Below are 13,801 nucleotides of genomic sequence, written 5' to 3'. Positions count from 1 at the left end.
CCATTGATGTTTGATGTTACCGCGTATTTCTACCATACCATCAGCCTCCCAGCGTGTGTCGTTGTACTTCCCATCACCAGGGTCTCTTTCCCAAGTCCCACATGTACGGTCTTCAAAGTTAAACTCTAATCAGGATACTTTGCGTCATGATGACGAGGTGGCTCCTCAAATATTGCTCTTAAGGGCGGTTAGTTTTGAGGGATGTTCTTACGTATGTTCTTAAGGTTGGGTAACCACTGGAACCCGGTTGCGGTGACGTTCAATTCAGGGTTTTCAACTGTTTTGTAAAGTAGCGGACATACTTCTGAAAGCACCGGACGTGAATGTTTTCTTGGCGCCGTAAGGCGCCTCGCGAGCGCCGAAGGCGCAAGCACCTAGGGGGGTCTGGGGGCATGCTCCCCCATGAAATTTTTAAAATAGAATACTCAGAAACGCCATTTCCAGCGTTTCTGGAAGCAAGGAAACAGTTTCCTAGGTAATGCTGGCGCTCACTAAAATTCTCTTTAAAAAGTAAATTACTGAATGAAAATGGTCAGTTAGGGGGAGGGGGAGGGGGAGGGAGAATGGCAACAACAGAATTTTCATTGGCTTATCATTGCGAATTTATTTGATTTTCAAAAAAGATGTTTGGTAACTTGGGTTGTAGTCCATTCATCAAGAGTGAAGGCTATTCATCAAGGTCCGAGCCAAAAGCTGAATCATCACTGTCTGTGTCACAGTCCACCTCGCAAAGCCCAAGAGCAGCTGTGGCTATTTCTACCTCCTGTGAGAGAAAGAAATGAATAGCAACCGAGTAAGCACTCAGATCTTTTAAGTTTTAGCAGCAGCTTGGTTCAGTTAAAACACTTTTGAAGCTCGCAAAAAAGCGATTAGGTAATGACTCTTAACGTGAATAGCTTTAGTCGTGTAACTGACTCTTCAGTGCGAGCATCAGCATCAACCTCGTGGTCTTCAATTTCATCTACAGCCTCTTGACTTTGATTGCCACTCAGCCTCTCTCCTTCTGAAGCACGTGTTTCACTGACCGACTCAACTTCAGGCACCTGCAAAATTTAAACCGTATTGTTGTGAGCATATGACCATACAATACACTGCATCACTATTCAGGAAAAAATGTACCGTTATGTTACAAGGTTGTGTCAAAATAATGAGTACCTTGCTTTCCTTTGGTGAACGAGGCTTACGTCTGTTCTTTGCGGACAACCAGATTTCTGCCGCCCTTTGGACTATGTCAGTACACTCCTCTGTCCCAAACGATGGGCCACTGATGCTCACATGCATAAGTGCATTTAGCATGTCATCAGTGAGTCGACTTCTCATTCTTGTTTTGATGCGTTTAATAGCACTTCCACCTCTCTCAGGCCAACAGTTGCTAAGGGGCATCGTCCATGCAGCGTCCGCCACCATAAGAAGTTCTGAATAGGTATCCTGGTAGGTCTTGTGCCGCGCAAGCAACCTTTGTAAGGTCCATTCTGTTGTGGTGAGAATGTTGGTATCTTCAGGGCTTCTGTCATTCGGCTGCAACAGAGTTTGCGGCACTTGTTTCTTCCAAGCAACCATTTCAAACTTGAAATTCTCCCATTGTGCGAGTAATTTTACAGACTTCATTTTCTTTTCCTCTTCTTCTTTTGTTCCATAGAAGTGGTTACTGATGATTTTTATCTCTGCCTGGCCATAGTCTTCAAATCCCGGGTCACTTTCATTTGGAAGATCAGCGATATCGAAGATGGAAAAAGCGCTAACTTGGGGTAAAGTGGGTTCAAAGCGATTGTTGATATTGTCATGCAGGGCCACAGTGTAGCGGTTCATGAGAGAACACAGCTCTCGCATCTTGTTGTCTGAAAGCGTTAAACCACAACGGTGAAGCCTTCCATTCTACGCGAGGTCGTTCTGCAGCTTTTTCAAACATTCCTTGTCCTCTTTAAGCCTGTTCAGTTTTGCATGTGTGGCCTTGATTGCAGGAAGCAGGTGTGAGAAGTTTACGTTTCCTCATTGAAAACGCTTGCTTAATTGTGATAATACTGGCAAGACATCGTGGAGGATGTAAATGGTGTCGATGAATTTCACCTTTTTCATTCTTTTCAGGAGACCATCCGCTACTGATCCCGTTGGTTCAGTTTTAAGCTGCTCCAGCGTTTCGATTATTGCGCAGAAATCCGTAAATACCGCCTCTACCGATTTATCTAACGACAACCAGCGTGTACGACAAGCCTTCTTCAGCTTTTTTGCTACCTGCTTCCTCCCCGCCGAATTTAGAGTAAGATTCTTTGTGCTCTCCTGCACTTTAAGATACGTTGCAGTGCACTTTGCAGAATTCTCGAATAGCTTCCACAACTGGTGTAACTGTAGTTAACAGTAGGCAATGTAGTCAAGGGTATCTGCAGAGCTAGCACAAGCAAGAGCAAGTTTGTGTGCTAAGCAGTGGAAAGACAGGATCAATGGGTTCTCATCTTTTAGAAGCTTTGCCACCCCGTTTCTGGCCCCAGTCATAACAGACGCACCGTCAGAGACAAAGCTGCGCATGGTTTGTACCTCTAACCCAACGGATTGCAACTGTTCGAGGAGTACTTTTTTGATCTGTGGCGCATGTGCCGAGTTGTTGCCTTTCAGTGTGTTTGATATTGCAAGGAAACTGATGGTGGTGGTACAGCTTTGACTGTCATAATACTAGATAAAAGTTACAAGCTGCTGCGTCAAAGAGATGTCGGTGACCTCATCAGTGAGGATGCCATAAACGCCATTACCAATCTTTTCTTTAATCTTTTCTTTGAAAACCTGCGCAAGAGTTAAAAACAGCTCTCTTTCAATTCCTTTTGACGAGTAGGGGAACTGACGTTTCAGATCAACTCCAGCAATCTTCTTTATCATCTCAAGAACCGAGGACAACTTTCTGTTTGGCAACTCTTCTTTAGCGTCGTCTTCTTTAGGAACAACTTGGCTTTATACTCTCATTACTACTTGCAGGCATTGGATCACAGTTTGTTGCCTCGGACAGGCTTTCTTCATCTATGGTTGCTTGCGTTAGAATTTCCCCTAAAGACACCAATATTTTTGTCAATTCATTTCTACTGAATGATCACTGTTGTCTGTGTTCAAAGTTGACATTATCAAGGATTTTATGAACCAGCGTCTGCCGATGATAAAATCGACATCCATGAATTAAATCCTTTCGTGCGTGAAACTAGGCGAGTAAGTTTAGTTCCGGTTTCCGGTTTCGGTTAAGTCTTTGTTTGACCCGCGTGACCGCCGAAGCGAAGTATCATCGGGCCGTGAGAAAAAACCTCTGGTACCCAGGGTATCACTTTTGAGATCGCCTGTGTTATTTTTTTCGTTTGTCTTAAGATAAAATCTTTCAGTTTTTTCTATTTCAAAGTCCAAGTCGTATTTTGATTGTTGGATAAGGGAAATATAAACTTAACCTTGTAAATAGTGACCTCATTAGCAAAGGGCAGCCGTGAGACATTGTTTTGTTTTCTTCGGTCAGGAGAAAATTACCATTTTTACTGCTCACAGCGCAGTACAGTGAAACACTCATTCAGAATAATCATGCCCTTCAACTTACCTTGTTTTCTCTTGGCCGTCGGGACGAAAAACTCGCTTATCCTCTTCATTCTTTCAACAGTTTGACTAACACAAGTTGCGTGTTTTACCTGGGGATTTCCCTCAAGACTTGGCCGAGCAGGAATGAGAACGATATAGTCACTTCAATCCTGTTAAATGAAGAGGGGAAACCAATAAAATATCCCGCCGCTCAATAAGCAAAGAAAAAAGAGTTATATGGCCGTTTTGAAGAATGTAATTGATTATTCTGTTATCCTCTAGTCAGTATGTTCATGAGATGCCTTAGTAAGAAAAATATATAATACAGTAGTAAAAAAAAATCGACAATATTGATCTCAAAGTACCGGACGTGGAATGGCAAACGACCAGACGAAACGTCCGGCCTCCGCCCTCAAATGAAAACCCTGTCAATTACGACCTATTTCCCTTTTTCGAAAAATTTCACTCATGGAAGCACCTTTAAATACCGTAAACAGCTCGCCGTAGTATAGCAGGAGGTCTTCTGGGCTCGAGTACTGGACGCTGTTCTGTTTGAATTGTAATGATCTCGCAATCCTCCCCGACCATAAAGTAAATACCTAGACACGAAATTCTATAATTAAATGAACCTTGAATTCAAAGTATTTAACCCCCTAAGCTATAAAGCTCTTCTTTCTGAAAACAAATATCGATACTTCTGTCGTTGGTCAGTGTTGTATTGTTGCTACTTGGCAATTTTTCTCCGCGTTTTGTTCGGTTTGACATAATTTTTTCCCTTATATTCACATAAAGTTTCAATAACTCAAATCGCTTTGTGATGCACCATGTTTTAACGAGTCTTAGATATTCTCTATAGAATCTCCTGAAGACCGCTAAGTGTATTTAGTTAGGGGAGAAAATTAAGAGGAGAAGAGCTTTTTTGATAAGTAGTATTGAAAGCTAATCATCACACAAAGAAAATAAACTAATATTTGTGCACTAGTGGATTTTTTTTGTTTTAAAAAAGGATTGTGGATTTTAAAAATTACATCGCTTTAAACCAACAGATTTCCTGTGTTCGATCTCGTGTTGTGGATAGAGGCAGCGTTGCTTTTACAATAAACATAACACCAGGTAAGCAATCGATTTATTAAAGTTCGACCAAAAGAAAAGGATATGAAATTTGTAAGAGGGAAATGTTTAAGTGGGAAAGAACTAGTTTTCGTCCAAGGGGAAACTCACAGTGGTTGTAGAGAGCTATGGGGTGAAACTTTCGGTTATTAGTGAAATATTTACGCAAATGTTAACTGAATTCGAGGATATTCGTGCCAACCAGATCTTGAGTGTTACCAGAGGCAAACGCACACTTGAAACTTAAATGTTGGTGTAATTAACGCGTGTGCTTAGAGGAAATAATACTGTTATTTTTATGCCAATAATTAGTCAAACGTCTTATGAAGAGGATGTAACTACTATCTTCATGTATAATCGGCAAGAAAGAATGAAGCATGAAATAATACCCACGCAAAAGTAATCTTATCTGGCGAAGTTTTCCGCTTTGACTAAGAACTTGTCTTCACAGTTGTCAAAAAAAAAAACAAAAAAAGCAATAAGATCCTATCTAACGCCCGATCAATTGAACTCAATCGAACTCGTTTGGGTTAAGTGATCTGCAGGGGAGATAATCAAGTATCATAATCTTGATATCCGACTCGCTAAAGCACAGACAAAACGCAGACTTCCGCTGTTTCAGAGCACGTCCGCAATACTGGACACTGCCTTCTCTGAAACGAAGTAAATTTTCTTCATAGGGATTTGCACTGTTGCAGTTTTCTTTCATCCTTCTTTTCCCGTTTTCGTTGTCTGTGTAACTGTCAATCTCGATTCTTATGTATTCAATATCAAGTCGATCCATCCGTTCGTCATGCAGCACACTTTCGAAACAGCTAAGGTTATCCAGATTTGATTCTATACCCAGCTCTTTGCATATTTTAAGCTTCGTGTCAGTTATGGCCTTAGAGAAATCATAAAATTATACATAATCTGACATATTCGCTCTTAAAATTATACCCTTGTAGGGTTCCATCTGACTAATTCTATGATAAAGCCAAACATACAAAAGCAAAACTAGGACAAAAATAGCATGCTTTTCTTTAATTGAATGCAATTAGTTTGATAAACCATTCCGCACTCATCCTGCCAGCTTTCCACGCAAGCAGTTTACACAGACGCCGGGCCATGTGATATAAATATTTCTCGTAAAATCTGGTGCAATCAAAACAGTATCCTTGACAAGCGTACTAATATTTTTCTTTGGGTTTATCTATATTAAGTTACACAAAGCAAATAACTGAAGGGATTATGTTCTAAACATTTTATTGCTATATTTCTCCTTGCAACTGATATAAACAATTGGTCTGATGATCGCATTTTGTTCATGAAGTAATCGAATAGATGTAAGTGCACCATTACATGTATGATAAAGCCAAACATACAAAAGCAAAACTAGGAAAAAAATAGCATGCATTTCTTTAATTGAATGCAATTAGTTTGATAAACCATTCCGCACTCATCCTGCCAGCTTTCCACGCAAGCAGTTTACACAGACGCCGGGCCATGTGATATAAATATTTCTCGTAAAATCTGGTGCAATCAAAACAGTATCCTTGACAAGCGTACTAATATTTTTCTTTGGGTTTATCTATATTAAGTTACACAAAGCAAATAACTAAACGGATTGTGTTCTAAACATTTTATTGCTAGATCTCTCCTTGCAACTGATATAAACAATTGGTCTGATGATCGCATTTTGTTCATGAAGTAATCGAATAGATGTAAGTGCACCACTACATGTATGAAAGAAAGAGTTAAGGAAAGTCCACAGTTTTAATTTTCATTTCAGATGTCGTTGGAGCGGTTTCTCCTGCAGTGACAGCTAAGTCACCCCAATGGATCTTTTGCTCGGCCCAGACCCTGGCTGTGGTCTTGTTCTCCTTTCCACAATGCTGATGAGCACCATTGAGATTTGACAACACAGCACACTCAGTACTTTTGACGTACCACCAGCCTCCCGATATATTATGGACGCAGTTTTCATTAACTTTATCCCGGGTACCAAACGACGAGCCATTATGATACTCGAGAGAGTCATGGACAGTCGCATCTACCAACAATAACAACAACAACGATGATATTGATAGTAATAATATTAAAATAATAACAATAACATAATAGTAATTAGGATGAAGAAGACGACGATAATGATATCAAGAACAAATTATGATACCATTTAATCATTAAGTGATGGTATAGTTATTAATATCGATATAAGTTCGAGAATAACGATATTGATGATGAAGCTCGAGTCGCACTTAGCTTCGAATCGAACGACTCTTACGCATCTTTCGTGCTCTATAGACTTCCCGATTGGTTCGTATCTCGACGAATGTTGAAGTATGAAGCTCTTTTTAAATAAAGAAGCGCAATGCAGTCGTTTGGGAGACATGCATGTGCCGTAAATGCTAGTTATTGAGGATGTTGTCATGGCTGCAGTTGACATAATTGCCCTAAGGAAGCTAATTGACTTACTTGCAATATTTCCAAGGTTTAGCTGGTACATGGCTTTCTCGTCTCCGATCTTGAACCACGAATATTCAGCATAGACCGCATTGCTCTTAACTCTTCCCAGATCTACTCGAAGTCTGTTTTCCGTCTCCTTTTGCGTCAGACGATAAATCTTGTCCAATCCGAGCCAATATTCACCAATAAGAAAATTACCGAAGCCATGCTTGTAGTCAGCCCAATCGCGGTTAAAATCCAAGCAACCACCCAGTCTCCTCTGAAACACCGTCCATCCCCCACCTTCTGTTGTCTGGTCACAATACACTTTAAAGGGACCTAAACCATCAGGGTCTATTGAGTAAACGCCGTTGATTCTTTCTCCGCATTTGTACAGCTCAGCACAATCCTTAGCTGTTGAAATTAAAGTGTGTAGTGTAAAGGTAAAGTGACGAGAGGTTCATTATAGTACTTTGAAAATAACAGGCAAAGCGTGAAAGAGAGAGAAGTGAGGGGGGAGGGAAAGTAAACGGGCGGAGATAAGGAAAAGAAGGATGCAATGTCGAAAAGTGTGTTTTAAATTCCCGTTCCAGTCTCTGAGGTTTAGAAAAATAAAATATATGATAAATATCTGTCCATTTCACGGAATTTGCGAATAAACCTCTTTTTCTCATGAGTGGCAAAGGCATTAAACGTTTTCACAAGGGAAAAAAGTTTTCTCTCTGTAAAAAGCCACTACCTTACCCTCTTACCTTGTTTCAAGCAGTTTCCAGGTCTATTTTTGTGGTCCATCGGAGCGGTACTCGTTGTTGCTAATTTTTGAATCAACGCAAAAAGAGTCACGAGCAGCAAATTATTAGTTATTTGTAAGGACTTCATTATGGGATGCACTGGCTCACTCCAAGTAGTTTATAAAGATACAGGTTGTAAAGCAACACAACATGTACAAACAACTGCAGAAACTGCAAGGTCATAATCGTGTATTTATATCTTTTCAAGCGGTTTCTTATCCTTTTCTGGAATTTTTGGGTCATCGGCGTGTCTCACGAAAAAGGGACTTGAACAAATAAATAACTTAAATATCCTTTTGTAAAGATCAGTAAGGCGATCACAATAAACTCCGTGGGAAAAAAATTGAATTAAGAAGTTATGACTGGGTCAGTGACACGTAGCAGGTTGAATATACTCGACGAAGTATAGAATCATTCCCTAAAATCCACATTTCTCACAAATCTGAAAGAGATTACAAATCAGTTTCACGGATCATTAGGGTGTGGTTTCCATGGTGACGATTAGTCTGAGATTAGCTCACAATACAAGAAGCGACATATAGGTCCTGAGACTCCACTGCGAAAAACCGTATAAAAAACTCGGTAACAGCGCAACACCTTAAATCCTAATACCCCAGTTAACAGTTTAAGTGAATAAAACCGTTACGGTTACGAGCCATTTATCAGAGCTTCAAAATATCAACGGCTTAGCGTATACTAGGCTGACTCTACATGTCTTGTTGCACGTACCCGAGTAACCTAGTTGTCTACATTTTTGGTAATCAATAACGTTTGCTGATGACACCAGCATCGATTTTACAGATAATTTACCATAAACTCCTACAAACATGTCGAACAAACAAACAGAGGACCTAAGGTCATTAACGTCCTTGAATGATTTCAGAACTAAAATATGCCAAATTTCATCCGAACATCAATGCAATTGTTACTTATGTAGATAGTAGTTAATGTACTGTATATAATATACGATTTTATCTTTATTTTCTGATTTTTATTCTTTCTTTCTCGGAGAAATTAGCTATACAGCTACTCTTGTGAATCCGAGATGATGTGATGTGATGTACGAAGGACATATACATCTAATAAACTGTTTGGTCCTAAAGCAAAACTCCGTCTGTTAAACACCTGTAAATATATGAAATCATATATGCGAACTGCGGTTTTAGAAATGAACTTGGAAGCATCTTCGCAATACTGTACACTACTTTTAAGTAGTGTTCTATTGTTTTTTACTGTTTAAAAGCAGTAGTGAAAATAAGGCCTGAAAAAATTTCAGGCCTGTACGGGATTTGACCCCATGACCTCTGCGATGACGGCGCAGTGCTTTGCTAGCTGAGCTAACAACTAAGAATTTTTTTAGGCCTTTTTAATTCTACGTTATCCTGTTTATTCTGAAAGTGTCGCTAAAACTTTCACATGACTTAACTTTCAAGGAGCTTTGCGTGCTCAGGAAATAGACCTCCACCTTTTAGGAGAAAGGGACGATACATCTTGTGTTAATAATAAGTTTCTACCTACTTTTATGTAACCTCTCGACTCAAATGTTACAAAATTTATACGAGATTAGGCCTCCTTTACTTGCGGTTTATGTTCATACCACCCAAGGAAAGTAAAGCAAGGATTTTATTCCGAGACAAAATATGCACTGTCATTTAATTGAAAATTTTTCTTCTCTAGACAAATTTATGCAGTTGTGTCCTATCTTTCTCCGACAATTTTCACTTATCGGGTTTCATTTGATGTATCGTTAAGGCTTAGATTGGTAGCTTTTGTGGTTAATCATTCTTTTAGAACAGTTGTATTATTTGACTGTAACAAAGGTGCCTTGCTCTTCTCTCAGCTTATAAATCAATTGCATGACTGTTGTCAGAAATGTTGTAGAGGAGTTACGCTTGGGTTAGGAGACTTCTTAAGTTCATGTGTGAACTGAAACAAATAGCAGTGTGTAGTATAAAAGGGAATTTAAATACTCTGAAACAGTCAGATCATTCTCTGAACCGTAATCAGGGAATTTGTTCGACGAAAAAATTACGAAAAAAACAGCAGCTGTCCGCCTATTGTCCACCACATGATTAAAGGTACACAAAAGCATCACACAAAAATAAACGGTGGGCCACAAACTGAGTTAATTTAGATCTTTGCTGCAGATTTCATCAAACCATACAGAAATAAGTAACTCTTATCAAGCTCTTTTTCTACAAGTATTTCTTCGAACTGTAAATTGACTTTTTTTTGTCAATGACCAGAGGTACTTTCACAAACTGTACTCTTAAAAGGACGTTTTTTTCAGCTCAAAATCATGTCTGTTTTTATGTAGCCCTAAACAATTATGAAACACCAGGAGACAATGGTAAGGAATGCAGTGACGTTCAATTACGACCTATTCTCCTTTTTCGGAAAATTTCACTCATGGAAGCACCTTTGAATACCGTAAACAGCTCGCCGTAGTATAGCAGGAGGTCTTGTGGGCTCGAGTACTGGACTCTGTTCTGTTTGAATTGTAATGATCTCGCAATCCTCCCCGACCATAAAGTAAATACCTAGACACGAAATTCCATAATTAAATGAACCTTGAATTCAAAGTATTTAACCCCCTAAGCTATAAAGCTCTTCTTTCTGAAAACAAATATCGATACTTCTGTCATTGGTCAGTGTTGTATTGTTGCTAATTGGCAATTTTTCTCCGCGTTTTGTTCGGTTTGACACAACTTTTTCGCTTATATTCACATAAAGTTTCAATAACTCAAATCGCTTTGTGATGCACCATGTTTTAACGAGTCTTAGATATTCTCTATAGAATCTCCTGAAGACCGCTAAGTGTATTTAGTTAGGGGGGAAAGTTAAGAGGAGAAGTGCTTTTTTGAAAAGTAGTATTGAAAGCTAATCATCACACAAAGAAAATAAACTAATATTTGTGCACTAATGGATTTTTTTGTTTTAAAAAAGGATTGTGGATTTTAAAAATTACATCGCTTTAAACCAACAGATTTCCTATGTTCTATCCCATGTTGTGGATAGAGGCAGCGTTGCTTTTACAATAAACATAACACCAGGTAAGCAATCGATTTATTAAAGTTCGACCAAAAGAAAAGGACATGAAATTTGTAAGAGGGAAATGTTAAAGTGGGAAAGAACTAGTTTTCGTCCGAGGAGAAACTCACAGTGGTTGTAGAGAGCTATGGGGTGAAACTTTCGGTTATTAGTGAAATATTTACGCAAATGTTAACTGAATTCGAGGATATTTGTGCCAACCAGATCTTGAGTGTTACCAGAGGCAAACGCACACTTGAAACTTAAATGTTGGTGCAACTAACGAGTGTGCTTAGAGGAAATAATACTGTTATTTTTATGCCAATAGTTAGTCAAACGTCTTATGAAGAGGATGTAACTACTATCTTCATGTATAATCGGCAAGAAAGAATAAACATGCAATAATACCCACGCAAAAGTAATCTTATCTGGCGAAGTTTTCCGCTTTGACTAAGAACTTGTCTTCACAGTTGTCAAAAAAAAAAAAAAAAAAAAAGCAATAAGATCTTATCTAACACCCGATCAATTGAATTCAATCGAACTCGTTTGGGTTTAGTGATCTGCAGGGGAGATAATCAAGTATCATAATCTTGATATCCGACTCGCTAAACTGCACAGACAAAACGCAGACTTCCGCCGTTTCAGAGCACGTCCGCAATACTGGACACTGCCTTCTCTGAAACGAAGTAAATTTTCTTCATAGGGATTTGCACTGTTGCAGTTTTCTTTCATCCTTCTTTTTCCGTTTTCGTTGTCTGTGTAACTGTCAATCTCGATTCTTATGTCTTCAATATCAAGTCGATCCATCCGTTCGTCATGCAGCACACTTTCGAAACAGCTAAGGCTATCCAGATTTGATTCTATACCCAGTTCTTTCCATATTTTAAGCTTCGTGTCAGTTATGGCCTTAGAGCAACCATAAAATTATACATAATCTGACATATTCGCTCTAAAAATTATACCCTTGTAGGGTTCCATCTGACTAATTCTACGATAAAGCCAAACATACAAAAGCAAAACTAGGACAAAAATAGCATGCTTTTCTTTAATTGTTGTTAATTTAATTCTTTAAACAGTATCCTTAACAAGCGTACTAATATTTTTCTTTGGGTTTATTTATATTAAGTTACACAAAGCAAATAACTGAACAGATTGTTTTCTAAACATTTTATTGCTACATTTCTCCTTGCAACTGATATAAACAATTGGTCTGATGATCGCATTTTGTTCATGAAGTAATCGAATAGATGTAAGTGCACCATTACATGTATGAAAGAAAGAGTTAAGGAAAGTCCACAGTTTTAATTTTCATTTCAGATGTCGTTGGAGCGGTTTCTCCTGCAGTGACAGCTAAGTCACCCCAATGGATCTTTTGCTCGGCCCAGACCCTGGCTGTGGTCTTGTTCTCCTTTCCACAATGCTGATGAGCACCATTGAGATTTGACAACACAGCACACTCAGTACTTTTGACGTACCACCAGCCTCCCGATATATTATGGACACAGTTTTCATTAACTTTATCCCGGGTACCAAACGACGAGCCATTATGATACTCGAGAGAGTCATGGACAGTCGCATCTATCAACAACAACAACAACAACGATGATATTGATAGTAATAATATTAAAATAATAATAATAACATAATAGTAATTAGGATGAAGAAGACGACATTATGATATCAAGAACAAATTATGATATCATTTAATCATTAAGTGATGGTATAGTTATTAATATCGATATAAGTTCGAGAATGACGATATTGATGATGAAGCTCGAGTTGCACTTAGCTTCGAATCGAACGACTCTTACGCATCTTTCGTGCTCTATAGACTTCCCGATTGGTTCGTATCTCGACGAATGTTGAAGTATGAAGCTCTTTTTAAATAAAGAAGCGCAATACAGCCGTTTAGGAGACATGCATGTTCCGTAAATGCTAGTTATTGAGGATGTTGTCATGGCTGCAGTTGACATAATTGCCCTAAGGAAGCTAATTGACTTACTTGCAATATTTCCAAGGTTTAGCTGGTACATGGCTTTCTCGTCTCCGATCTTGAACCACGAATATTCAGCGTAGACCGCATTGCTCTTAACTCTTCCCAGATCTACTCGAAGTCTGTTTTCCGTCTCCTTTTGCGTCAGACGATAAATCTTGTCCAATCCGAGCCAATATTCACCAATAAGAAAATTACCGAAGCCATGCTTGTAGTCAGCCCAATCGCGGTTAAAATCCAAGCAACCATCCAGTCTCCTCTGAAACACTGTCCATCCCCCACCTTCTGTTGTCTGGTCACAATACACTTTAAAGGGACCTAAACCATCAGGGTCTATTGAGTAAACGCCGTTGATTCTTTCTCCGCATTTGTACAGCTCAGCACAATCCTTAGCTGTTGAAATTAAAGTGTTTAGTGTAAAGGTAAAGTGACGAGAGGTTCATTATAGTATTTTGAAAATAACAGGCAAAGCGTGAAAGAGAGAGAAGTGAGGGGGGAGGGAAAGTAAACGGGCGGAGATAAGGAAAAGAAGGATGCAATGTCGAAAAGTGTGTTTTAAATTCCCGTTCCAGTCTCTGAGGTTTAGAAAAATAAAATATATGATAAATATCTGTCCATTTCACGGAATTTGCGAATAAACCTCTTTTTTCTCATGAGTGGCAAAGGCATTAAACGTTTTCACAAAGGAAAAAAAATTTTCTCTGTATAACAAGCCACTGCCTTACTCTCTTACCTTGTTTCAAGCAGTTTCCAGGTCTATTTTTGTGGTCCATCGGAGCGGTACTCGTTGTTGCTAATTTTTGAATCAACGCAAAAAGAGTCACGAGCAGCAAATTATTAGTTATTTGTAAGGACTTCATTATGGGATGCACTGGCTCACTCCAAGTAGTTTATAAAGATACAGGTTGTA

At 39.0% G+C, this 13,801-nt stretch overlaps 2 protein-coding genes across 2 annotated transcripts; both read right to left on the bottom strand.

The window, feature by feature from the left end:
* Window positions 1-6,386: 6,386 nt before the first annotated feature.
* Window positions 6,387-8,006, bottom strand: LOC131768462 (angiopoietin-related protein 7-like). Its single transcript, XM_066162658.1, has 3 exons — window positions 7,830-8,006; window positions 7,108-7,491; window positions 6,387-6,682 (listed from the first exon to the last, which is right to left on the bottom strand). Exons 1-3 carry the CDS (start codon window positions 7,954-7,956, stop codon window positions 6,387-6,389), a joined length of 807 nt encoding a protein of 268 aa, XP_066018755.1. The 5' UTR covers window positions 7,957-8,006.
* Window positions 8,007-12,103: 4,097 nt separating this feature from the next.
* LOC131768461 (angiopoietin-related protein 7-like) lies at window positions 12,104-13,801 on the bottom strand. Its single transcript, XM_066164504.1, has 3 exons — window positions 13,625-13,801; window positions 12,901-13,284; window positions 12,104-12,476 (listed from the first exon to the last, which is right to left on the bottom strand). Exons 1-3 carry the CDS (start codon window positions 13,749-13,751, stop codon window positions 12,181-12,183), a joined length of 807 nt encoding a protein of 268 aa, XP_066020601.1. The 5' UTR covers window positions 13,752-13,801; the 3' UTR covers window positions 12,104-12,180.

This window comes from Pocillopora verrucosa, chromosome 1 (genome assembly GCF_036669915.1).
Source record: "Pocillopora verrucosa isolate sample1 chromosome 1, ASM3666991v2, whole genome shotgun sequence".
In the NCBI taxonomy this organism is placed as follows: Eukaryota; Metazoa; Cnidaria; class Anthozoa; order Scleractinia; family Pocilloporidae; genus Pocillopora; species Pocillopora verrucosa.
The sequence above is the reverse complement of the archived record's forward strand: the minus strand, read 5'-3'. Positions and strand labels throughout refer to the sequence as shown.